The following is a 27,650-nucleotide window of genomic DNA, read 5'->3' on the forward strand; positions in this document are numbered from 1 at the left end:
TACCTACCTATTCCCAGTGCAGCCCCCAGTACACACTAAAACATTGCCCTGGGAGAGCCTCTGAATTAACATAGGGTGCAGAAGTACTGCAAAAAGAAGTAGGAATTAGCAGAAGCTGTCTCACAATCAAGTTCTGTGAACAGAAGAAAAGGTGGGAAGGGACTATTTTTGAAAACTACCCTCTCTGCCTGTCATTTGTGTACTTACTTTAACAGTGCGATCTTAAAATGAGTTACTCCAGTCTAAGCCATTGAAATCAGTGGCCTTAGACTGCAGTAACTCTGTTTAGGATTGCACTGTAAGTCAAGTAAATAATTGTCATGAAAAGCAGTTATTTCCAGTCTTCCAGATTTTCTGTAACTTCCACAAAAATCAGTGGGCTTCTAAAAAATGATACAAGTATAGGATACCATTTTTAATTGAAATTATGAATATTAAATTCCCTCCCCCCACACCCGAGCTTGTGGTTTTGTAGTTTATAAAATATAAACATTTTTTTTCATTTGTTGATAACAAGTCTACGTGGAAATGTATAGACATGGTACTGGATCCAACCAACTTTCCCACTGGTGAAGAAGGGGAAAGGGGTCTCCATTGCCCATCACAAGGGATATGCTGCGGATAATGGGTCCTGCATGGAAAAAAGCCATGAGGAACATGGGCTGTAATAAGTTGGGGAATTGGCTAAGATTGAATGAAAAAGCTGGCTGGATCTAGACCATAGTCATTCAGAGATCTTCTCTTAGTCTGATATTTCCGGTCTAATGTTAGAAAAACGTAAAATAAAGAAGCTATGATTTCATTCTTACCTATTGTTTTAAAAATGCCTGGAAGACATGAAATTGCATTTCATCTAATACTATGTTAGTTCCTTTTTAGAAAGTGAGCCTTCGCTTTTAGAATTCAAACCGTTCAGTAGCGGACCATTGGTTGGGGGATTTGTATACAGAGGCTGCCAATCTGAAAGACTTTATGGAAGTTACGTGTTTGCAGATCGTAATGGGTAAGTTTCTTAAAATTAATATTGTGAACCAAAAGTGCAGAGTGTGCTATATTCTGTAATAATATTTATATACATAGTAAATCACTTACATTTTTATATGAATTAGTCATAAGATTTCCATCCACTTAGCATTTGAAGTAGTCTAATATAGCATTTCAAGATTCTAGAGAAGATACTACTTCTGAGGCATCACTTTTGAGTATGTAGCAGTAGATGAAGGCCACAGTTTAGAGCACACGTATAAAGAGACTTCAGATTTGTTTTTACAAACAGGAACGTGCGTAATCAGCTATACATACATATCCAACAGCAAAATGATTTTGAAACCAGAGATGTTTCAAAAGCAGTTTGTGACATGCCATGCGAATCTGTTATTCTCAAAAAAAGAAAACAGTGAACAATATCACTTACGAACAATATGGAAACTTTTTGCACTCTTATAGTAATTCTGTGAATTATGGCCAAAGCACAGTTGTTTGGGGTTAAACAAAACATTAGTACAATCGTCCATTTAATATTTCACAAGAATGTTTCAATCTGATAAGGGGAAAAGAAAGGGTTATATTAAAAATGTATAATATAGTGGCTATCTAAATGCCATTGAAGGCCCACTGTTAAAAATTCTAGAGGGGTAGATCCTTCTGTAAAGGAAAACTGATTCATGTGCATCCAATCTTGTGCATGTTTACTAAAAAGTAGGACTCAATAAGTTACATGACATAGGATTGCACAGGGCTTTTTTTCAGCAGGAACGCAGGGGAACGGAGTTCCGGAACCTCTTGAAAATTGGTCACATGGCTGGTGGCCCCGCCCCCCTGATCTCCAGACAGAGGGGAGTTTAGATTCTAAAGGGCAATCTAGGGCAATCTAAACTCCTCTCTGTCTGGAGATCAGGGGGCGGGGCCACCAGCCATGTGCCCTTTTTCTCCGAGGGCAACCCACTGAGTTCCACCACCTCTTTCCCAGAAAAAAAGCCCTGGAATTGCACCTTTACAGTGCAACCCTAAGCAAAATTACAACATTCTGAGGCCTATTTACTTCTGTTACATAGAAAGGTGTCTCTGCTTAGGATTGCATTACAAGCCCTTAATAGTTCCCAAGTAAGTCTTTTAAAAGAAATGAAAACATTCATATGCCTGTTTAATCTAATAGGAGCTTTGCCTTCAAGATCTATCTGAGAACAGAGTATCATTTGGATATTATTTTATAACTCAAATTTCAAAGCATTAATGTTAGCTCTTAATTTGAAAAGGATTTCAGCATAGAGGTCTTCATTTTAGTTTCAGCAATTTATTCCATTAAAGCAAAACAAGCATTGTGTAACTGTTTATCTTTTGTATATGTGATTACAGAAACTTTTTAACACTTCAGCAGAGTCCAGTAACCAAACAATGGCAAGAGAAACCATTATGTATTGGCAACAGTGGTTCATGTAGAGGTTTCTTTTCAGGACATATCTTGGGATTTGGCGATGATGAATTAGGTGAGAAAGAAAATATTTCTTTGTGTAGGATGGTATTGTTAATGGGATCTTGACCAAGATTGGCCCAGTGAAATTCAGAGGTGTACTTGGGAACGATGGCAGCTGCATATTTGCAGAACAATTGCTTTTCTTTTGTTTCCATTTCTTTAACAACGCTATTTGTAAGTATTCATGAGCATCATTCTACTTCCATTTAGACACTGTCTCCATTATTACTTAAATTACATTATGAAGATCATTACATGCCATTGTTATTTATACATCCCTTCTGTGCTAGGCGAAGTGAAAAGCTGAATAGCTCGAACCTATATATTTACCTACAGGTAGAACAAGTCAGGTGTTGAAACCCAAGACCAAAATCTACCTTTAGAAGTGATCTTCATAACTGGACCAAAAAGACCCAGATTCAAATTCCTGCTTATACATGAAGTTTCTAAGTTTCCTTGGGCAAATTATTTTTTCTCAGTTTCTATCCTTCATTACTGAATGGAAATACAAATCAGGGTTATTTTGAAAATGAATGCGATTTATGAAGATGATACATTACAACATTGGTGCATGAACTGTGTACTTTACAATGCAAAGCTTAATAGAGTTACACCGTTCTAAGCCCATTGACTTCAGTGGACTCAGAAAGGTGCAACTCTATTTAGGAACACACCCTTTGTGGATAACAGTATTGATTTATAGTATGTTTTGTTTGACAGGTGAAGTTTACATCTTAGCAAGCAGTAAAAGCATGACACAGTCTCACAATGGAAAACTTTATAAAATAATTGATCCCAAAAGGTAAGAAATACTGTACAGAAATAAAACACAGTCTTGAAGCTACTATTCTGAATTTCAGATATGTTAGAGGTGAGAGTAATTTAGATTCTGACTCTTCACATCTTTTTGGAGACAAGCTGCAGTAGAATCAGAGGGATTCTGTAGTTGTACCTAGGTGTAGTTGAACTAGGAATATGTGATTTGTAATATGGTTGTACTATCCCTCACCATGCACCTCAGTAAGGTAGTGAAGAAGAACCTTGCCACTTTTGTGCCAGGGTTGTTGTACACATGATTGAGTTATTTCTATATTGTTCATTTGACCTGGCTTTGCTATTGATAAAAAGTCTATTGATGAAAAGTGGAGGTTTTTTTTCCTGTTTCTGTGTAACATCATGGTGTTCTCTTGCTCCTTCTGGCTTTTGGGCAATTATTCCTAAATAAACTTTCAGAAAGGACGGCAGCAAAATCAGGGGGCTGCCTTGTGAACAGGAAGGTCCAGATCTTTCCAGTCCATCAGCACTATTTGTCTTCCCTGCCCCCACAAAAAGAAAAAGAACTGTTGTTCAGACTAATCAGCCTTCAAATGCATGAAAATACCACGAAGAGCACAGTCATCTCAGATGACTGTGGGTGGATGTGGTACGATGGTAGCAGGTAGAATACATGACAGATGCTTGGAAGTATATGCGATGTTAAGCTATGAGGTCTTGGGTTTTGGCAGAAGGAACTTCTTCCAGAACTGTGAACAACCTAACAATAAATGAATAGCATTATAGATTACAGTGGAGCTCTAATACTTTGTCATGGATCTGCCACCCAAATGTAGTGTTATTAATTAGGAAGCGGATGTTACTGCAGTCAGTCAAGTATATTATATATTTTTATTTATGATTTCCAAGGGAAAGTACTTTTACAAAACAAATATTACCCAGTTTCATTTGGATTGTTTAGTCTGTTGGTGTGTGGAGTTGGGTGGATTTTACACCTTTAATCCATTATTAGTATCTAATTACAAGAGGGCTGCTTTGTTTGACCTTGGCTTTGTGTTCCTGTTGCCTCGGCGATTAGGGTGGTCTCAAAATGACATACCTGAAAGGCCAGACCTCCCAATGCAGAGTTCCTGGTTAGCTGTTTAATGTGTGGCACAGAGGGTAATATATCTGGCTGAAATAAGACGAGAGGGAAACAAACACCATGCTAATGGCACTGTGTACTCTGGCATGAATTTGAAATGAAACTGATACAAATGGAAAAGCAAAAAAGATAGTAATTAAATAGCACTAGGGGAGTTTATATTTCTGATGTTTGACACATTACTTTCACATTTATTGCCCTTTTCAGTCAAAGCCTATGCTCAGCTAGTTCTCTGTGGCCATCTGCATTGCATTACTATGTTCCCACTTGCAACTCTTTGCACATAAGGCAATATATCTCCTAGTTTGCTCTGCCTATCTGCACAGGATTCCTTCATTGCTCATATACAGCAGTGTTGGATCTTGTGAGTGAACAACAATATCTATCTTCTCTTATTCTTGCATGTGGCAGGATCACATGTGGACTTGTAATGTTGCAAACATTGACGTAAACAGCAGGCAAACTTACGCTGTTCAAGCTCCATATTACAAAATCTCAGTGTTACCTGACAGAGTTCATCTCAAGCATTACATCATGCCAAGCAGGTTTTCACTTGCTCAGTGGCTTCCCGGTTGTTGCAGATTTCAGCTGTTCTTGCCCAGTCCTGGGAATAAATGATATTTACTTTAAAAAAAGAGAGAGAGGCAGCGTCCCCAGAGTTCATACTTATTTCAGTCATAATTGACCAAGATGTATTAATTGTAGTTTGTCCCCTTTTTGTATGTGAAATTGAATGCATCCATTAAATCAGAGATGTTTGATAGAATGCATTCTCAGCTTTTTGAGCCTGCATAGTTAGTGGCATCTGTCTGGGAAGTGATCTCAAGAACTGATTGCAAGATTTGCTGGGTTCATGGGCAGACATCGAAGGCACACAGACAGCGTACACTTAAAGCAGAATTATAAAAATGCCAAAGGTAATTCTTTTTCTCTTTAATATGTGCCTTTCAAAAAGTGGAAGTGGTAGCAGATGACTGATGGGAGACAGAAAGCTGACCAATTATGCAAGAAAACTATGTAATTGTACAAATCAGATACATCCAGAGTTACCTGGTACAAAACATGTTTGAGCTGGACTTGAATCTCCTGGAGATTTCCTGTGATAGAAGTGGTTTTCAGCCATCTTCCATTCCCACTGCAGATCTCCATCTCCTGCCCCTGTGCTGTTTCTGAGGGTGCCATTTCCCACAAAAGCAGGGCTGCAACAAGAGGGGGAAGCAGGGAAGCCCCACTTCAGTGGATCCAAGCAAATTTCAGCAGCCACATCTCTACTGCATAGAAAAAGGGGTCATTTCATACAGTCAGCAACTCCATGAGATACCAGCCATGTTGGGAGATTGCCAGTGATTTTGAGGTCACCTCATGAGGTCAGCCATCTGTAGGGACCCCTTTAGCCTAACTAATTGATAAAATGTCAGTTCAGTGCTTTTCTTGAATTCCTATACATTTGTTTGCCTTCTTTCAGTGATAGATAATTTTTTAGGACTTAGAGCCCATAATATAAAACACTAACTGTAGGCATTCAAGTACTGTACTGCATTCAAGTGCCCTCTTGGTGCCCCTTTTCCCATCCCTAAGAAGCAAAGACCTATCTACAGCTGATCACTTCAAACATTCAACAGAGCCAGATCTGAACAAGGTTTCTGTCACCTTAACTACCGCATGGCTTCCAAACACTGAGCGGTAACAGATTTCAACACCTTAGAGTGAGGAACTTTTTCACTGCCAAGTTGCCACTCAACAATGCATCTGTTACAGTAACAAAATCCTTTCCAGGTAAGCATATGTTAACGTTATTCAAAGGTACAGGCAAATGCTGGCACATCACTGACACCAGCGTGACATTGGATTAAATAGGATTCTATCAGCAGAGAAAAGAAGGGGCAAAAGAGCTGTTTCAAAGAATTGAGAGCAACAACAACAGGCAGCGCTGCCCTGTCACCGTGTGTCCTTCATAGGTACAACTGTGGTGGTCTGTTAAGTCACTTGCAAAATAACTGGGATAGAACAGGAGAAATTTTAACTGCATAGCAAATCAGCTGAACACGCTCATGAAGCTGCCTTATAGGGAATCAGACTATCATTCCCTCAAGGTCAGTATTCTCTACTCAGACTGGCATTGGCTCTCCAAGGTCTAGCAGGTGCAGGTCTTTCACAACACCTACTGCCTGGTCTTTTTTTTTAACTGGAGACTGAATCCACAACCTTCTGCATGCAAACAGAGGCTGTTCTGCTGAGCCATAACCTCCAGGTGCACACTGGCTAATGCTCTGTGAATAGGGTTACCAGGTACCCAATCGGCTCCTTGCACAACCTGGCATTTCCGCGTTGCACTGGAAATGATGTCATTCCTGGTGTGATGTGGAAGCAATTAGTGTAGGGGGGGGGTCTACCCATTCCCATGCCTTTCTCCCCACTGGCCAGGAGAGTGGTGGCAGGGAGTGGAGGCTGAGAGTGAGGGATTGCCTGCCTCCACAATGGGAATGGATTCCCTAACTTTGAGCAGAGCCCCTCCTACCAATTGCCTTTGTTGGAAGGATGCCTGGAAACAACCAAAAGAAGCACAAGAACATTAAAGAGTAATGTTTCACAGTTATCAAGAAACAGCAAATAGGATCAAACACTCTGCATATGGTCTGAGGAATGATTTGAGAATGGCATGGACAGGTGTTCTTATACCTCTCCCTCGGGACTCCCACATTGTTGAAAGAGAGTGTATTTATTTAGCTGCTACTTACCCATCCCTTGTAGGGAGTTTATTCGAAGTCTATCTGCTGTTTGTGTTTGAGTTGTTTCATATGGGAGTCACCAAGAACTGTGATTGTACTCCCTATCTCCCCCACTTGCATGTGGGGTGCATCAGCATGACATAGTACCAACATTACAGTATCATTTTACTAACATATTTCAGGTAGAGGGGGCATTCTGCAATGTGCATACTTACCCGGTGCCCCCTGTGTAAGGGATACGGCTTGTAACTCTTTAGCGAGGAAGAGTCATTGAGCATACATTAAAGATACATGTTGTGGGCAGATAGCATTTTCACACACACACACACACACATCTCTGGCGGAACAGCTCCATCTTACAGGCCCGGCGGAAGGATAACAAGTCCTGCCGGGCTCTGGTCTCATTAGACAGAGCGTTCTACCAGGCTGGGGCCAGGACTGAAAAAGCCCTGGCCCTGGTCGATGCCAGGTGGGCCTTCCTAGGGCCAGGGACCTTCAACAGATACCATTGGAGCAAAGAGTCCTCTGGGGTTCATATGGGGAGAGGCGGTCCCACAGATATGCAGGTCCCAGTCCAAACAGGTCTTTATAGGTTAATACCAAAACCTTAAAGTTGATTCGGTACTCCACTGGTAACCAGTGCAGCTGGCGCAATACCGGCGTTATGTGCGCACACCTTGGTGTTCCAATGATGGCCCACGCTGCTACATTCTGCATCAGCTGTAATCGCTGGATCAGGTTCAAGGGAAGCCCAGCGTAGAGTGCGTTACAGTAGTCTAACCTAGAGGTGACCATTGCCTGGAGCACTGTAATCAAGTTGCGGGGCGAAAGATAAGGGGCAAGCTGCCTGGCATGTCGAAGGTAGAAAAAGGAAGACTGGGCTACTGCAGTGACCTGGGCCTCCATGGTCAGGGAGGCATCCAAGATCACCCCCAGGCTCCTAACTCTCAGGGCCAGCGTAAGCACTGCCCCATCGAGTATAGGAAGCCAAGGTCCCGAATCTGTTTCTGCAACTCAGGTACAGGATCTCCATCTTCACAGGGTTTAACTTCAGCCGATTTTGCCTCAACCATCCAGCCACAGCTTCAAAAGCACACTCCAGGACATCCAGGGCTGATCCAGGGTGACTGTCCATCAGCAGGTATAGCTGGGTGTCATCTGCTTACTGGTGACACCCAAGTCTGAAACTTCACGCCAACTGGGCGAGGGGGCACATATAGATGTTGAACAATAATGGGGAGAGTATCGCCCCTTGCAGCACACCACATATTAGTGGCCTACGGGACAATAACTTCTCCCCCAGCACCACCCTCTGTCTCCGGCCGTGAAGAAAGGAGACTAGCCACTGTAGTGCCGTCCCTTGAATTCCCACATCAGCGAGGCGGTGGGTCAAAAGACCGTAATCAACCGTATCAAATGTTGCTGAAAGGTCTAATAATAACAGCAGTGCCAATCTGCCCCGGTCCAGATGCCTGCGAAGATCGTCTGTGAGGGCGACTAGCAATGTCTCCACCCCATGCCTCAGGTGAAAACCAGACTGGAAAGGATCTAGAGCTGAGGTCTCCTTCAAGAAACTCTTGCAGTTGTTTCTCTGCCATCCACTCAATCACCTTATCCAGAAATGGGAGGTTTGAGACTGGGCGGTAACTGGGCGGGTCGGCAGGATCTAATGATGGTTTCTTCAAAAGAGGCCTCACTACAGCCTCCTTCAGTGCCCTGGGGAAAACCCCAGAGCCCAGTGACAAGTTAACAGTAGCCTCCAGGGAATCCCGTAATCCGTTGACACCGGCTTTCACCAGCCACGACGGACATGGGTACAGGGAGCATGTGGTGGGCCTCACAACCCGCAGAAGCCTGTCCACCTCTTGCCCAGAAAGAGGGCTGAAGTGGTCAAATATCCACCCTGAAGAAGGCCAAGGGGCCTCTAGTTCACATACCGTATCAACTGTGGCTGGTAAGTCGGCCACAGTTTGAGACAGGAGATCCCTTTTCCTTGCTTGTGGGGTGAATTGTCCTTGCATTCCTAGTTATTGGAGTAGAAGATCCAGTTCAGTGTCTGTGTCCTGAGCTGGAATACCTGTCATGGTTCTGAGCAAAACAGTCTTAACCAATATACTGTAACAGTCTTTGCTTGCCTCTCCGGCTGCTTGTGCAAAGTGCCCATCCTCTGGAGTTCCCCGTGAGTTTTCTAAGTATGCCCAACAGGAGGCCAGATTCACTACCATGAATTCATCACTATGCCATGGAATTTTCAGCCAAGGAAGAGAAAGAGTAGTTTCTTCCAGGGTGTTTTATTTACCCTGAACTGCAGAAATGTGTACTAAGAATGTCATTTGGCTCACTGTTTTTGAGCTTTTGGGATCTTTCAGGGGGGATTATACTATTCTGTGCAGTGTACAGTCACCAGGATAATTTTAAAAACAAAACCCTTTGCTCAGACCTGTTCTAATTCAGGCACACTATAACCCTAAGTGATGCGAAGTAATATTTATTTGCATTAAAGTGGAGGCAACATGGTTTGGTGCCTGGTGGACCCTACTTAAGAATGTTTAGTGCTTAGTTGTCTTCACATACCTGATTGCATTTAAAAAATAATACGGAATTAGACAACATAAAGCTGTTAGCCAAGCTGCAATTGATTTGGTAACTAGCCGAGGTGGACTGTGAGATCCCCTTGGTTTCAAAAACATAACTAACCCTCAAAAACATTTGGAGTCGTAGAAGGGCAGATGAATGCTTTAACATATACAATTTAGCTTTTAACATTGGAAGGGGGGAGTGATTTGCCCATAGGCAAAACATATGCATTAAGCTTTTTGAATGAATAACATAAGCCTGAAGAATTGTAACAATTATGAGGTAATATTTTTTTAAATGTCTTCCAAATCTATTATGTTTTTTTTCCCACTCCCCTTTGACTGCCATATTTCTAATGCTAGCTTTTAAGGGGTTCTCCAAGTACTTCACTTTATAAGGCAAAAAAGCACCTATTCCACATATTTTGCCTGTTGCCTGCAAGAAGCTGGCTGCTCAGCCGTCGTAAAGAAAGTAATCCATAATTGAGCAGCTTTAGCCCCGTAAGCCAGTTCTTTCTCAATTCATCCGTCAAAGTGCTATGCAAGTGGCCCCCTAAATTGATAAATTCCCACAGTGCCTGTTGACCCAGCTGCCAAGGCCTCATGCAGCAGGTGTTGTTTTCATGACCACCCTGACAGTAATACAAACTGTTTAGCAGTTGCATTGACCTCGCAGCTATTAACACTGATACAGGCTCCGCTGGGGACTAGTTTTCAAATATGACAGGATTTCTGAAAGACTAGAGGTCATGAACAAGTATACCATATAAGAATAAATTTGATATGCTGCTGAGTTTAAAAAATTGAAAAGAGAGAAGGTTCTTTTACTTCCTCCCCACTCATTTCCCCCACAGTAAATCAAATCATGAGTTCTTGGCATGCCTCCCAGTATTGAAAGCAAATACATTGAAAAGTCATACCTGAAGGGATGCTGTATTTATTTGGGGGAAAGTAGTCACTTACCAAGAAATAAAATTTATTTCCAGGTGGTGATTTTTGGTTTGAATCTAAATGAACAAGAACATGTTTGCATTGTTGTGCTTTTTCTTTCCTTTGTTTTCCTCCGCTTCACACCACCTGGACAAAGATAGCTTTAAGTAGGGTCCTTGCTGCTGCCAGTGGGATTGGATAATAATCTGTGTGGTCCCCTTGACTGCATAATTAAGTAGTTTTCAAAGTTAGTCTTTGTTTTTGTGTGTTTGTGTGCATGCAAAGATCAGATGAGAATACAGCCTTTGGATACTATGTAGATCCCCAAGATGCATCTAAACATTCCAGCATTGAAGAAATGCAAACATTATCTTAAAACCTCTTCAGAAATTCAAAGCCACATTTCATCCTCACGTATTTATTTATCTTATTGATAAATAGATTTTCTATATTGTTGGCCTTTCTCACTAGGACTCAAGGTAGATTACAAGTATAATAGAACTATTAAATGACAAAACGTGATAACATTTGAGCGATAACATTTAAATCTAACATCAGAGATTCCTAGTAAAACAAAACTATTCAGTCAATCAGCAAGTGGATTGTGAAATACCATAACAACATTTGAGTCTAACAGCAACGATTCCTAATAAAACAACATAATACAGGGGGGCTGGGATTGAAAAACACATTATCCATAATAAAGGTCCCTAGCTGATCTATTACATCACAGCTGTACTCAGTCCCACTCATCCACCCCTTTGTCTGCAAGGAATACTATACACACACGCAGAGCTTTATACCTGTTCTCAGCACGAGTCTGCCAGTGCAGTGTTGAGTGAGCTGCTGTAGCTTAGTAACTTGCTTATGATCCATGAGATACCCAGTTCAATTTTTGCCTTGGCCAAGACACTTGCTAGGTGGACCGAAGCAAGCTTACTCATTCTCAGGATCAGCCCCAGCCATCATATGGGAACAATAAGCCCGTTGTAAGAATTACAAGACAATGTCTATAAAGGCCTTGATGATGAATATTTAGGCTGTAAATGTATATGCGATCTTCCTTAGCTTGCAGGACATGCCACTATATCCCATGAACATGGCTTGCCTGTGATCATACCATGAACTTAATGCTAAATATTGACTTTGCCCCATCGCACATACTTTTAGAGGTCATTTGATTAATACAGTAATGCATAACACTCAAAACCAAAACACTTATTTTTAGGCTGTATTAGACTCTCATTTTCTCTCATTTTCTTTGTGATGTATTGATCCTGAACATACCTACTTTCAAGTGAAAGTGTGTAATAGTGGGGTGTTGTATTTGCCAACAGTTTCTGATGAATATGGACAGCACCTTGTGGGATTTGTACTTCTGTTTGAAAACATTAGGAACATCACAGTGCAATTCTAAGCAGAGTTGGTGTAACTCTGTTTAGGATTACACTGTCAGTGTAAGATATCAGCAACACCATTTTCAGCTATAATTGGTGGTAGTGGAGTGTTTGACCTCACATAATGAGAACTTCATTTTTTAGCCAATTAGAAAAGAAACAGGCGTACTATGATAAGGGAATGCACAAGATAGCCAAAGAATTCTGGTATGATATCCTTGTTCATGAAATTGTATCTAAAGAGCTTCCTTGAAAATGTTGTTGCTGACTACATCTGTGATACTTGTTGTCAAACAGTGCCATATAAACTCTGAAACATCTGTAATATCTAATATTTTACACACAACATAGGTGATTTTAAACAGCTTTCTTTGTAGCAGGAGCTGAAGTGAATCTAGCCTGAGTGTAAACAGTTTCTCTTTGACCCTGACTTTTAAATATGTATGTTGGTTGTATATTTTTCTACAGGCCTTTAGTCCCAGAAGAATGCAAAATACCAGCTCTTCCTGCCCAGATACTGACATCTGAATGCTCAAGGCATTGTCGAAATGGGCAATGCACTCCCACCGGAAAATGTTGCTGCAGTCAAGGCTGGGAAGGCGAATTCTGCAGAACTGGTTAGTACTCCATTCATAGCAATCACCAAAAAGTCTGATTAGTAAGACTTTGAGGAAAGTTTTTAAATACCTGCAAATACTGAAGCTTCTAACCGTATATAATGAATGGGTGAGAAAGAAAGGACTGGAAGGAGAGGCTAGGAAATTCAGCCTGCATATACAAATCCTGAAGTTGCTTTCATTGTGGCCCACAGACTCATAGAACTGGAGGGGACCCAAGGTCATCTAGTCCAACCCCCTGCACAATGCAGGGAATTCACACCTCCCCCCATTCTTCCAGTGACCCCAGAGAAAGGCAAAAAACTTCCAGGGTCCCTAGCCAGTCTGGCCTGGAGGAAAGTTCTTTCCTGACCCCTAAATAAGATCGGCATTACCCTGTCCACATAAGAAAGGGCTATGAGAGCAGTGCACGGGCTCATCCCTTCCTGTCCTCTCTCTATGATACAATCAGCATAGCTGACAAAATGGCAGTCTAGACTCTGCTTTAAAAATCCCACCACCTCCCAAGGAAGCCTGTTCCATTGAGGAACCAGCCTAACCGTCGAGAAGTTCTTCGTAACGCTTAGCCAAAAACTCTTTTGGTTTAATTTTAACCTGTTGTTTCTGGTCAAATCCTCAGGGGCGACAGAAAACCATTCCACTCCATCCTCTGTATGATAGCCCTTTAAATATTTGAAGATGGCTATCATATCACCTCACAGTCATCTTTTCGCCAGGCTAAACAAGCCCACTTCCTTAAACCTTTCCTGATAGACCTTGGTCTCCAGACTCCTCACCATCTTTGTAGCCCTCCTTTGGACACGTTCTAGCTTGTCAATATTCTTCTTAAACTGTGATATGCAAAACTGAACACAGTACTCCAAGTGACATATAATCAGAGCAGAGTAAAGTGATAACATTACTTCACATAATCTGGACACTACTTTTGATGCTGTCCAAAATCACATTTGCCTTTTTAGCTGCAGCATCACACTGCTGATTCATGTTCAGTGTGTGATCTACTAAGACCCCTAGATCCTTTTCACATATACTACTGCCAAGACAAGTTTCACCCCTCCTATAATTATGCAGAACTTTACATTTTATTAGTTTTAGCCCAGATTTTCAGGCTCTCAAGATCATCCTGAATCTTGATTCTGTCGTCTACTGTATTTGCTACCCCTCCCAGTTTAGTATAATCTGTAGATTTAATGAGCATCCCCTGTTCCTTCATCCAAGTCATTTATAAAGATGTTGAACAACACAGGGCCCAGGACAGATCCGTGAGGCACTCCCACTTGTCACGCCTCTCCAAGGGATGAGAAACCATTTACAAGTACTCTTGGGGTACAAACCAATTACAAATCCACCTAACCGTAGCAGCATCCAAACCACATTTTACCAGCCTGTCAACAAGAATATCATGCGGAACCTTGGTTGTTTCCACGTGTTCCTTTTTTTCAGGCTTTCTCTGTCCCGAAGCTGAATCTTCCCAGCCCACTTTCATAACTCACCTTCCATACGCAGCATCCTCATGCGTTTCTTGTGTGTGTTTGTAGCAGAAGAAAAAAAGGTCCCCAAACGGAAAGCACGTTCTTTCTGCACCTCATCACAAATGACATTGGTGCAGTCCCACCCAAATTTCCTTTTTTTTTTTTTATTGGAGCACATGTGGGATTGCGCTATATCATTGTCTTGTCTTTCAGTTTCTATAGAAACTGGGCATGCATAGTACTCCATTCTCTACTGTTGATTTCTAAAAGTTTTAAATGCAAAAGCGTCTAATAAATATGCAAACAGCAGAATAGCACAATCGCACAATTTCATATCCTACTATATAAAAGACAATCCATGTCCCCTAGCACTCACTCCTTATCCCTGTGGAGGTGCAGTATGCAGGGTGAGGGGCAGAGTGAGGGGCAAAACGGTTTGCCTCTCCGCTGCCTCCTTGGGGCCTCCAGAGGCCCGAAAGAGCTCAGCGCAGGCTGCAGGAAGGCTCAGTGTGGCAACGAGGCCCTCCCAGCATCCCATAGCAGTGGGGGTGGTGCTCCCCACTGCCTCCGTGGGGACTTGGGAGGGCCAGGCACAAGCCAAGCGGTGGCTGAGGGATCAGAGGAGGAGGGAGCCCCTGCTCTCTTCCCCATCCCCCTCTTGACTGATGCCACGGGGAGAGGTGCTGGGTGGGGGGAGGCACTGCTAGGAGCTGTTGTGTTTTCCAAAACAACAGAATTTAATGCTAGTTTGAAATAAAATCAGAAATGACATTCTGTTCCCAATGTTCTTCCTAAACTGATAGTCTGATTGCTGAGTGATCCAATGTAGCAAGCATTGCATCGTAATAGCATAAGAACCATTTTTAAAAGTAAAAAAAAATGGGGGGAGGACTTATACAATCACGCATGCAAGCCAGACGCTTGTGTGGGAGGGGTAATGGCAAGAGGAGGGCTTGGAGATTTGTGGGAGAGCACTTCAAAAGCGCAAAAAAAGCCTCCAAAATGCATTGATACGGAAGATAATTGCGCAAAAAAAGCAGCATCAAAAATGAAAACGGAACAAAACAAGTTTCACAAAAAACGCTCAAAACCCGGGATCATCATGACCTGCTCATGCATGGGAAACGATGACGTATGTAATGAGTGAGATAACCCACCAAAGTTCCGTTAGCAGGCCGTCTCATTAAGGACGTGTGGAAGCAAGCCTTATCAAAAAATTACTGAAATATGATAAATAATATCCACAGCATTTTCCTGATCCACCAAAGTAATAATTCTATCAAAAAAGGAGATAAGGTTAGTCTGTCACAGGCATTTAATAAGCAGTGAAAATAAGCAGTGAAAATTGCTTCTATGCACTATGTATGAGCATTATTTATGCATTTATTTATATCGCTAACCTTACTTTCTGTACAGTCAGGGTTACAGGCATCTAACAGTTAAAGCCTTATAAAAAAACTGTAATTAAAAACAATGAAATCAAGAGATAAACAATTATGAGGAATAACGAGACTGCAGAAGTAAGAAAGCACACTTAGGGGAATAATTGGGACTGCAGGCGAAATATGCAGGTGAGGCCAGGATATCCCTGGAACATAGAATTGTAGCATTCTTGGAAAACTTTGGCCTTCAAAGGCAAAGAAAACCAAGTCACTCTATTCAAATGAGACATCCTGATCCTGATTCCCCAGCTAGGGCAATTCATTTTGGAAAGGACATAGAAAGTTAGAAACCAAACATCTCCAAGAGCTTCTGTGAACACTCACACCTTTTCTAAATGAATTACAGCCATCTCTTGAACAAAAATCTTTATTAATTCTATTGCTAGATCTTTTTCTTAGCTCAATTTAGGCTATTGCTAATGATGGCTGGAATTTCTTGATATTACCTCTGGATAGAAAGAGAGTATTACAAATATACAGCATGAAAGTTAATTATTAAATTTTCAATATTAGAATACCTTTAGAACATCAGCAAGTTTCTATTTTATCCCATTTTTTAAATTTTAGCCAGCAGTGCATCCCAAAACATATGAAGGGCTCTTCTATGTTCTGAGAAATGAGCCTGACGTCCAACATTTCATTTTTTATTAGCCTACCCTATCTTCCTAGTCTCAAGGTGACTAACAAAGCAACAAGTTGAAATAACACAAAGAACTTAAGAATTTGCAAACAAAATAAAAACACACAAATGAACACAGAGATTTAAAACACAGAGATTAAAATGCATACAAATCTGCCAGGAACGCTGTACACACCACCCAATGGCCTCTGAAATAAAACTGCCTTGCACACCTTCCTAAACACAGCCAGTTCAGATGTTCTCCTTGCCCACTCTGGAAGGCCGTTGCAGAAGAGAGGGCCAACCACAGAGAAAGCCCACAACACTGCTGTTGCCATACAGACAAATCAGAGGGCACCACAAAGAGAAGACTTTCTGAGGAACGTAACTGGCATGCATGGAGGAATACCTGTATCATATTCAATAAATAGATCTCATTTGTGCATGGGACTATGCTTTTAATCCTCAAGAACATCACTTAATTAGAGCTTCTCTTTTAACAGCAAAATGTGATCCGGCATGTCGACATGGAGGTGTCTGCATACGACCAAACAAATGTATGTGTAAAAAAGGATATCTTGGCCATCAGTGTGAACAAGTGGATAGAAACATCCGAAGAGTGACAAGGGCAGGTATTCTTGATCAGATCATAGACATGACATCATATTTGTTGGATCTAACCAGCTACATTGTATAGTTTCCAGGACTATTTGGATACCACATTTTCAATGGGCATTTATTTTTGAACCTTCTCTTTTCTAAAACAAAAGACTGTTGCCCTGCTTTTTTAACTCCAGTGATTCCATTGGGATTGTAGAGCTGCCTTAACATTTTCAGAGAAGCAGAAACGTATGATTCACGCACAAACATCCGGTTGCATAACTAGTGGAATATTGAAATTATATTTCCTCATGTGAAGTAGTTTACACAGAAATTCCACTGTTAGCCACAAAGAACTTTTAAATGATGTCACCACGAATTATTTGATGTCCCACCAATTTTATATCTGTAACTATTTGATTATAGCAATTAGAGAGGAGTTTTGAAATTGTTGAATATTATTACAAATTAATTTTAACCATTGGTTAATGTACAAAAAATGGCAGGTTGGTTCACATGATGAGTTGCTGCCCAATTAATGTTATGATAAATTCATTGCCTTTTTTTTTCTTCCATTGGAAGCTATTGTCTAAATAGGATTAAAAGGCTATTGTGGTAACAGCTGTCACGTAGTGGAAGTTTCAGATGACCAAGCTATCATATGAAAATTGCAGTCATCAGAGGAAGATGAGTGCATATAAACATGTGAACAATAGCCTTGTGATCCCTCCCTATCTGTCTAAGGCAATATTTCAGAACTCCTTAATGCATTCTTATATAAACAATTCATTGTAAGATTGTAATCTACACCTTTATCAATGTAACAGAATGTTATGCACTTAACTACTTTACCTGGCATAGATGCAAAAATATGGCTGTTGCAGCTAAATTTCCACACTGTTTCAAGTTCTTAATAATTAAATTATATCTGCATATTTTAAAAACCAGTCATTCTAAAAGGTCTGCTTTTTATTGAATATCTTATTTAACAATGGGCACTGGGCTTGTGTTACATATTTATATTATTTTATTTTATTTTATTTTTTTATAATATAGACGTCACCTAGATGAGCAGCTTTGCCATGTCCTGTAAAATACTAAAGTTACATTTTCTCCAACTTAATTGGAATGACGGGGAGTGAAAGAGCAAACACACTCTTTAATGTGTTGTGGACCTAATATAGAAATGTATCCTTGTGACAACATTTGTTCATAATCAACGGAGAATCAGCACCAATCAAACAGTCACTGTAATGTTTAGAGAATTCTTTTCACTATATTACGACTGGTCTGTTTCTATTTTATTAGAATCTATTGCAGAATGCACACTGAACAGAACTTCACTGGATGGGTGCTCACTTTAGCAAGCCTTGTCTGTGCAAGAGGATACTTGTACAAATCATTAAAATTATGATTATTGCCAAATATGGTGAAAATGTAAATGTTTCTTTGGGAGTTAACAGAATACTGTTTCCTTGGTATTTGTAAATGTATCAATAAATTCGGTGTACATGCTGTATTCAGAATTGTAAAAGTATTCGTATTTGAACTATAGGATCATCTTGAGAATTTAAAAACATTTTTTGTGCAATACTTGTGGCCTGATCTGTGTGTGCATAATTACAATTTATGTCAATTTCTTGGTGTTACTGTTTTTACAGCGAAGCCTCCCCCCACAGAGAGAGGGGAAGAGGAAGACTCTCCTCCTTCCTGTGCTTCATCAAACATGTGTTTCTCTACCAACAATGCTCAAGTGTTGTAAGACTCCCAGGCAGATTTAAAGTGGACTTCATTAATGTCCGTATTATGAATCCTTCACCAATGAAAATTAGACAGTTCTTACATTTTAGCACAACTGTCATTTGTAAGCAAAGTATGATAGTAACTGTTCTTGTCCAAGTGCCTCATTTTAGAGACAGAACGAAGACAGAACCGACACTTGTCACCTACCTATGATTACTCTGGAGTTTCAAGTGACCTTGTGACAAATGGAAATTGGTTGAGAAATCTTGGTCGAGTGCTTAGCGAACAATGGTCTGCATTAAAAAGTGCATGCATAATTTCGCACAATGTAGGTCCAACTGACTCTCTATTCACAGAAGGTTCAGGATTAAATGAGCATGGAGACCAAATTGCCCTCTTCCCCCAGAAAAAGGTGGTCTCTTCCCATCCTGCTAGCACATCATTGGCTAAGGAGTGTGACAAATCTTGCAATGAACCCTGCAATAGTCTGCATCTGTAGGTTAATAGCAGGCCTTTGTCTCCATTGTTTTCTCCCTATAGTCTTTTTACTGAATCACATCACAAAAAGTTTACAATTAAAAAAATGTTCTGACAACCATTTTTGTAAGTTGACCTTACCATCTAATCTTCTCTTATTCAATGTGGGGATGACGTTAACAAAATGTGAACTTCTAGAGAATGACACAGCTGTCCAAATCTGTCAAACTCATTTTATTATGCATTACACTGTTCATAGCTCTGTCAGAGTAAAAATAAATTTACTGCAACACCGATAAGCAACCCAAAATAGCTAGCCAGGGTTCAAAATAGTCAAAAATTTGAAGCATTTCCCTGCAATCCTGATTGGAGGGGCAGGGGAAGGACTAGTTATCACAGGAAATATTTTCAGTCTCAAACTTAAAAACAGACATCTTCCATTTTGTATGGGAATTCCTAGTGTCATTCCAGTTAAAGTCTTGAAATATTGAACGTTGAATTTTTAAAGTGAATTAATATATCAAATATCACCTGTGTTAGTTCATAATAAGCATATTATAAGAATACAACAACAGAAGCCATCAGACTATTTTGTTGGTAAAAGCAAGCAGGTACCCTGAACATTTATGTTGTCATAAACATTAGTGTGCCATCCACGTAACGTTAGTTTAATATCTGTTTTGGGATATTGCACTGGAATAGTCATCTGCCCAGCTCAACCTAAGTAATTAAAACATTGAACTGGGGTAGTATGGAAAGGAATGTGTGCTGTTGAATGGTTAATATCTATTCCATCCTGTGGAGAAAGAGCCCACCCCACTACACACCCATGAGTGCATAATTTAGCATGAGAACTCTTCAATGGAAACTAATTGTTCTCAGTCAAGCCACTGAAAATCTAGGCTGCATATTTATGAAAAGCACACCAATTATTGAAAAGGTTGGTAAGTAACTTTATTCCTTATCTTTCTTCCTCCACACCACCCTTTGGTATGTACTAATTACCTTGTGTAATGAACATGCAAAAAAATTAAATAACTTCTGTGACAATTTCATTGCTAATTAAGCTCACACCATGGCAACTCACAATGAGACCCTAAAGATGGAGTTTACAATGAAACTTTTGCCCCTAGTAAAAATTGGGGTCGGTGGGGCAATCAGTTAATAGGCTCAAAAAGAGCTTATGGCTTTTGTGTTTGGGTTCAAGTTTTTTCTTCATCTGTCTCTCCTTGCCTGCAGTTCTAATGAGGTTATTATGAAACCATGTCTTTGTTTCCACAGTAATGTATATTTTTCAGGAATGGGTGGAGGACATTCTTAAAGCTGTTTTTTCTGCCAAGGAGAAACAAAAATCCCTGCATACTCCAATGAACGTAGTTCAGCCTTATATGTAGAACATGAGTCTATCTTATATACTTGCAATAATTTGTGATCTCTTACAAATGCACATAAAGGGGAATACTTTAATCTCTTACTAAAAATATGGCATAAGTAAATAATGATAGTAATTGTCCCTGATGACACCTAGTATGCATCGTTTAGTGTACCACTACAGGGCTTAATATCTTAGATATTGGATGGAAACTTTACAATTTTGGATATTTGATGACAATGTAGCAAAGTGCCATCAAAAAATTCTGCAGGTCTTCAGCTGTTAACTGAGTTTTCTATCATTTGTCTTTTATATTAAGTCAAAAGCATCCCTTAGATTCATAGAGTAGACCATTCTAAGGAAAGAGCAATGTACAAATTCCGGACTCTGAATCTTCATAGATTACCGTTCTCCCCATATTCATGATTACAAAATCAGACATTATTGGTTGAGGATTAAGGTCAGTCACAGATGCTGTAGTGGTACTAGAGGAGTCAAAAGTAAGTGAGATCAATAGAAATAGAGGTGTCCAGGTTGTCATGTCTTCCAGTCTGAAGCCACTAAAGCCTCTCTGCCATCTCTGCTTCTCCTTAGTAATATCTTACTTTTGACTTCTCCAGCCAGACACTGTAGCATCTGCAGGTGTTGAGGGCTGATGGATCATGTAATATCTCAGCTACCAGGGTTTGTCTGCCTATGGTGGTCCTGAGTGAAGCAGAATGGTATGTCACTTCATAATAGTGATGTTGTGGATCACACTCAAAGTTTAAAAGAGCTGTTCCATTAAGCTTAAATAGTGAATTGCATATCAGAAACAGTTTACCTAGATCAGTAACCAGATGATCAAGACACAAGCAAACTAATTGATTTATCACTATCAATTAAGGCTTTTTCCAGCTCCTCCTTACTTTACCTTAAACTTATACTTCAGGAGGGCTCTGTTCACAGCTAACACACTTTTTAATTCCACTCACACAGACTTCAAGTGTTCTCTACTTTACTCAAGCTTTTACTTCAAGAACACCTTTCCTTTTGTTTGTGTGACCTGTATATTGCTATTATTCCTCAAAAGGTTTTCACTGCCATCAAAGGCTTTAGCCTTAGATCTCTTTGGCTTAACTCATGCTACAGGAAGACCATGTTATAGATGGTAAGGTGATAGAGCGGTCAGCACATGAGGGTGGTTGTGAGGTTAAAAAAGCCTGGGAAAAACAGAGAAGCACCCAGTAAATTGCACAGTGGTGATCAGCACTAGCTTCTGAAGCGGGGCCGTTACAGGAGCAGGAGTGACAAGCCAGTAAGAAGCAACGCCTGTGCTTCAGGGATGAATCAGCTAATTAGGCAGATAAAAGGAACAGGGTGAGCAGGGCTTGTTGTGGAAGCAATCTTGCTTGCCACCTCCTCTTTGATCTGATTGATGCAGTGAATAGAGGAGTACTGCCTCACATTCTGTCCTGCTAACCTGTGCTTGTTTTCCAGCTAGGAATCCAGTCTTTGGCTCCTGTCCGAGCTCCCTAGTTTTGGACCCAGAACTGTGCCCCCCCCTCCACCCCCACTCCCCGCTTCTCAGATGGAATCTTCAGCTTCCTGACTTGGTACTGGTCTGTTGACTTGGCTCTTGTCTACTGTTCGGACTGTACTTACATTGGTGCACCCTGGGCAGAGTAAAAGCACCCTGAGCTTTGCCTTAGACACAACATTTGATTTGATTGATTATCCTTGTGTTTTATACTCAGGAAGCTTGGGTATGACAAACACTAGCCTCACCCCTGAGTGCAACAGCACCAAAAGAACATACAATTTACCTAACTTAGGCAGAATTAGGCTCTCAGGCTTCCACAGGTTTCCTGATTTAGCCAGAATCCTTTCTCTGAAAAACACACAGTTTCACTGAAGTTGGCAGAATAAATACTTTCAGAAACACATAGACAACTCAGGCTCTCCACAGGGTGCCTGGTTTAACTAGAATTTCTCACAACTCCACCCAAACAACTTAGGCTCCACACAGGTTGCCTGACTGAAATAGAATAACCTCTCTATAAGATATACAAAGGGTGCCTAAAAATCTTTGCCTCAACACAGACTAAAAACTGCAGTTCACTCAGCCTTTAGGGTACAGCTACTGTCCAGTAAGATCACTCTCCACTCCCCCTCAGAGGCCTACATTTAAACTCACAGCAGCGATTATAAACACCCAACATTAGCAAGCAGAAATAAAATACTCAGACTTCTTTATGTGGAAAACATTACACCAGGATTTAGTTTCTTTTGAAAACTATAGAAGAAAGTACATCACACTTTCTTCTTGCATACATCATCATATAAGGTAGCTGATTTATCTTAATGGACCCTGATTTGTAGGAAAGTGATTAAAAATAACTATCTTGTTTTAGAATCTTTTCGCACTGGGACATTAAAGCATTTCAGTATCTGTTCTGCTTTCCATGTTTGCAGGAGTTTCACACTTGCAAGGTAGTCATGGAACACAGTACTGATGTTTGATCACAGTATCCTCAATTTTCCCCCCTGCAGACATACTGCAATTTTATTTTGAAGCCGCTGCCAAATCGTGTCTGGCCCAATTAATATCAGTCCGAACTCTATACTCCCCTTCTGCTTCTCTTTTCTGCCTTCTTCTTTTCCCCAGGAGCTGATTGGTCTGTGCAGAATTAACCACTCCCACCCTGCTCAGCTCTCTGAACTCTTTTTCTGCCATTTTTATCAGTAAAGTGAGGCAAGGGGCATAAGGCTGCTCCTCCATTGGCTTCCTTCCTCCCAGGTAGACAGGCACTCTCTTATTTTTTTTTCAAAGCCAGGAATGATTCCTAATGTTTCTGCTTATTCCCTGCTGGCTTTAAAAGCCAAGAAAGGGTTAAATGGCTGCTTTCCCCTTCCTCCCTCCAGGCTATGCATGAGCACACTTTTTTTTCAAAGTCAGGAATGAATTGTAACCTTACTGCTCATTTATCCTAGCTTTAAAAGCCAAAGCCAGGAAAGGGTTAAATGGCTGCTTTCCCTCCCTCCTAGTGTCTTCTGCTAATTCCCCCCCAAAAACAAGCATTTTGTACAACCATTTGCAAAACAAAATGGCAGGGAAGCTGCTGGGAGGGGATGAAGCAGCAGCATTTTAACCCTTTCCTGGCTTGGCTTTTTAAAAGAATGAGAGTGGGACAAGCACAAAAAGTACATGTTTCCCCCCAGAACTCCCCCACCAGTTGCCTCTCCAGTGGGCATGGGACAGCCCAATCAGCAAATAAAGGATGGGAATGGGTTCCAAAATTGCAATATTACTACGCCTGCTCAAAGTTTCTTTTTAAAAAGTATGACATGAATTGCAAAGCCCAAAACTGCAGTGAGACTTCAAAGCCCATCTAAAATGAAAAACAAGACGCCAAATCAAAACTGCCTCCAACAGTGTGGAACATGGGGGTGCCATGCCGAAGCCATTGAGATTGCAGCGACTGCTCATAAATGGCAGTTTAAACCGTAAGTGCGAAAAGAACCATAGCCACAGATATAGATATAGTCAATAGATACAGCATTTTCTGTTGTTTAGTTGCAAATACATGTTTGTATGCACAGGTAAATATTCTGATGCAGTTCTGCCTGTAATGAGAGTAGTGTGCACAGCTGCATCTAAGATGCATACAGAAAGATTTTTCCAAGAAATAATAATATTGCAAATCATTATTTCCATGATACATGGAAATGTGGGACCGATACTGAAATGAGTAGTAAAATATAAGTCGGCGGCAGATAGTCCCACCTTCAATCTTTGGCATCTCCAGTTTAAATGGATATGAAGAAGCAGGTGTTGCAAAGGGATGTTTTCTGCCCATGAGTCTAGAGAGCTACTGCCAATCAGAGTACATGGATCAGTGGTTTATAAGCCATTTTCATATGTTCCGCATAAAAAGGTATTGGAGCATATCTTGGATTTATTTTAATTTTAATTAGATTATATATAATCTTCTTTTCTCAAGTTAGATTCAAGGCAAATTACATACTGTAAGTCAATATGAACCGAGACTGAAACATCCCATAAACAATGCAATAGATTGCAGCAACCATCAGTCTATAGTAGTATTGCCTGCAGTCCCTATCCTTTTCCCAAAGCATCTTTCTGAACCATTTTGGTACAGTACAGTTCTCATGCCTTCTTTAAAAAGCTCTCATGATGTAAATTGCAAAGCCCCAAAAGCCTGAAACTGCACCAAGGCAGTTTATGCAAAGCCAGAAGAGTCGGAGCCTTCCTAACCTTATTAGACTGGTTATTCCACAAGGTGGGGGCCACAACGGAGAATTCACATGAACAGGTAGTTGTTGGTTTTGTCTATTTGCAGAGTGGTACCTGCAGAACATAGAAAAAAAGGCAATCCCGTAGATATGAGGGACCAAGGCTATGGAGGGCTTTGTACGTGATAGCAAATGCCTTGAATTGCGCCTGGTAACTGATGGGTAGCCAATGGAATGCCCACAGAATGGGAATAATATGAATGCTCTGCCTAGCTTCTGATAACTGAGCTGCAGTGTTTTGTACACGCTGGAGTCTCTGAATTGACTTCAAGAGGATGCCTATACAGAGTGCATGATGATAGTCTAGTCTTGGTATTACTATTGTATGGATCTAGGTGTCCAGATTGTCTGTGTCAAGGTAGGGAGCTGTGTTCTAGATAGAATGCCTTGGAAGAACGTCTTATTTGCAGCTGCATTAACTCCACCTTGCTCTGACCTCTTCATGGCATTACAGTGAAGTCTACAGAAATGTTTTTTAAAAAATCCTTTTCCAAAAATCTCATGCCTGATGCCTAATGAGAACTAAAAATTCTCAATACTTTTCATTTCTTCATCATTTGTGAAATGATCACTACTCACTTTGATGTGTGATAAGTAAACTCCAATACATGGGAAATTTTGAAAGATGCTAAGAGAAATTGATGTTATCATATTGTGTAAGGCACTAATCGATTGGCTGGAAAGTTTTTTTAATCATACTTCCTATCCAGTTTGCGCTTCACTGGGAAAATCATACTATAAATGAAAATAATAATTTCAGGAACTCAGCAATGAAGTATTTCTAACATTATATCTGTTGAAAATGAATGAAATGAAGACAGCAAAGAATAATATTGCTATTTTATGATGACAAAACAATGAATTCTATATAGTGGAATGATTCATGTAGAGCTTTTCTGACCACATAGAGATCATGTGTTCCTTCTCACTCCTCAGTGGATTAAGCAAAAAAGTGGCATCAGGTCCTACATTTTAACCCTTTGTCAGTAGCATGCACATGATCAGCTGAGCAGGATTGCATTTACAAGGTGTGAAGGATTGTTAATGACATTTTCACTGTTTAGCAGTTTACAGCTTTAAAAGACGTTTTGATAGCCTCATTCTGTTTACAGCATGTTTGTAATTACTTTACTGTATATAGGCATCATAATGTTATAAGACAAAGCCTGGGAAATTATTGGAAGACATTTGCTTGAATGAAGAAGGAAGCGCCATGTCAGAAATGTTATTTTTAAAAATAAAACACATAAAATAAAATGCTATGCAACTGAAAGGTTAATATAATTTAATATATAACGCATCTGTATTTCTCCTGCAACTTTTCCTGCATTGTTTACTTGCTTGTATGACAATAAAAATCTACTATTATTTTTTTTCTAAATATGTCCACTACCTCCTGCCTCATTCTGCAAAATATGTTTCAAAAATTTGATGTAGTGGTTAGAGTATTAGGTTAGGCTCTAGGAGACCCAGGTTCAAATCCCCACTCTGCCATGGAATCTCACGGGGTGACCCTGGGCCAGTCACTCTCCCTCTCAGGGTTATTGGAGGGTAAACTAAAGGGAGGGGGGATGATGTAAGAAAGTGGACACAAAGACATCCAAGAAGGTAAGTGCCTGGTCCCACCCCCCTCCCCCACCACTGTGAGGGTAAGGGGACCTGGCAACCCTAGTCTTAGCAGGATAGGGGTGTTATATCATGGGGAACTGTGAGTTTTGTAAAATTGGCTCGGCACAAAGCCAGAGAGCACTCCTGGAGCCTGCCCAGTTATATCACTCCCAAGAGTGACATCATTGCACCACACCAGGAGCACACCCTGGTAGGACCATTCCTGCGCCTTTCCTCCCACTGGCCCGATGTGGTGGCAGGGGAAGGAGGCTGGGTGCAGGGGATGCCCCATCCCCACTGGAGGACCAGCAACCCTATCTAAGACTCAAACTACAGCATTAATCTGGTGGAGTTCTTCTTCTTCCCGATTCCCTGGGACTGGTCATTTTAGAGTTTGTCTGTGCCAGATCTTGAGCCTCATTGCCTTGGGGCTCCTGCTCCTTGGTCACTCATACTGTGGGGAGCATTTGTGGGACTGCTTCTGACTATTGGTCACTCCCTGTGTTGGGATTAGGGTTGCCAGGTCCCCTGAAGCCCAACTCAAGGACAAGGGGGTCATGTGGTGGATGCAAAGGTGCTCATGGAGGGGGGGGGCTTACCTCACGCGCATGCTCTGGAGCTCTTACTTGTTGTGCTGGGAATGATGCAATTCCCAGTGCAACAACACGCCCATTTCCCATATTTCCACACCAGCCAGGTGAGCAGTGGCATGGGTGGAGGTTTGGGGCAGAGGATCCCATGCTGCCACTGGGGGGGTGGGTAACCCTAGTTGGGATTATCCCCTTCCACACATTTCTCTAGGACAGCCTCATCTCCCCTGTGTTCTTGGTGACCCTGCCCTGTTTCTGTCACCACTTCGTGTGCTGGGTCCTCTGATGCTGCCCAGCAGATGTGATCTAGGTGTATCTTAAGTACCTGTCCTGAAGGCTGCTCTACCTGAAAAGATACAGGCCCTGTTTGCAATCTTACCCTCCCAAGCAACTATTGGCTGTCTTCCCCCAAAACATATACCAAACATGCTCTTCTGGTTGACAGACACAAGACACTGTTTAATGGGTCCATCCATGATTCATAACTGCTTGGCTCCAACACACCGTAGTGTCTACTGCAGGTCACACACACAAAAAATTTGAGCATAATGATCAACCAAAATCGGTTCTGCAGGAGGCACTCCAGTAGTTGCATGGGTCGTCTGCAGTAGTCACTCCGTATTACAGTAGAAATCTGGTTAGCTGAGTCTCAAGAGGTACCTGTCCTATGCACTGCAGACCCATCTTTACTGACTGCACTGCACTGCACTGTCAACCCATTGGAGGATGGGTGACAGGGTGCAGTGTGTGTGTGTGTGTCAAATACCATTGTGTTCCATAAAATCCCAGAA

The 27,650-nt window shown here is 41.1% G+C and overlaps 1 protein-coding gene across 1 annotated transcript in view; it reads left to right on the forward strand.

Annotated features, from left to right (window-relative positions):
• HHIP (hedgehog interacting protein) overlaps positions 1-18,409 on the forward strand; it is a 125,656-nt gene extending 107,247 nt beyond the window's left edge. Inside the window, exons 10-14 of the mRNA XM_054989640.1 lie at positions 880-1,003; positions 2,356-2,486; positions 3,194-3,275; positions 12,492-12,640; positions 16,677-18,409. Of these exons, the coding sequence (XP_054845615.1) occupies positions 880-1,003; positions 2,356-2,486; positions 3,194-3,275; positions 12,492-12,640; positions 16,677-16,870 (680 nt within the window). The 3' untranslated portion in view covers positions 16,871-18,409. The remainder of the gene's footprint in view (positions 1-879; positions 1,004-2,355; positions 2,487-3,193; positions 3,276-12,491; positions 12,641-16,676) is intronic.
• Positions 18,410-27,650: the final 9,241 nt, after the last annotated feature.

The sequence above is a fragment of the Eublepharis macularius genome, chromosome 10 (assembly GCF_028583425.1).
Source record: "Eublepharis macularius isolate TG4126 chromosome 10, MPM_Emac_v1.0, whole genome shotgun sequence".
NCBI classification, from domain to species: Eukaryota; Metazoa; Chordata; class Lepidosauria; order Squamata; family Eublepharidae; genus Eublepharis; species Eublepharis macularius.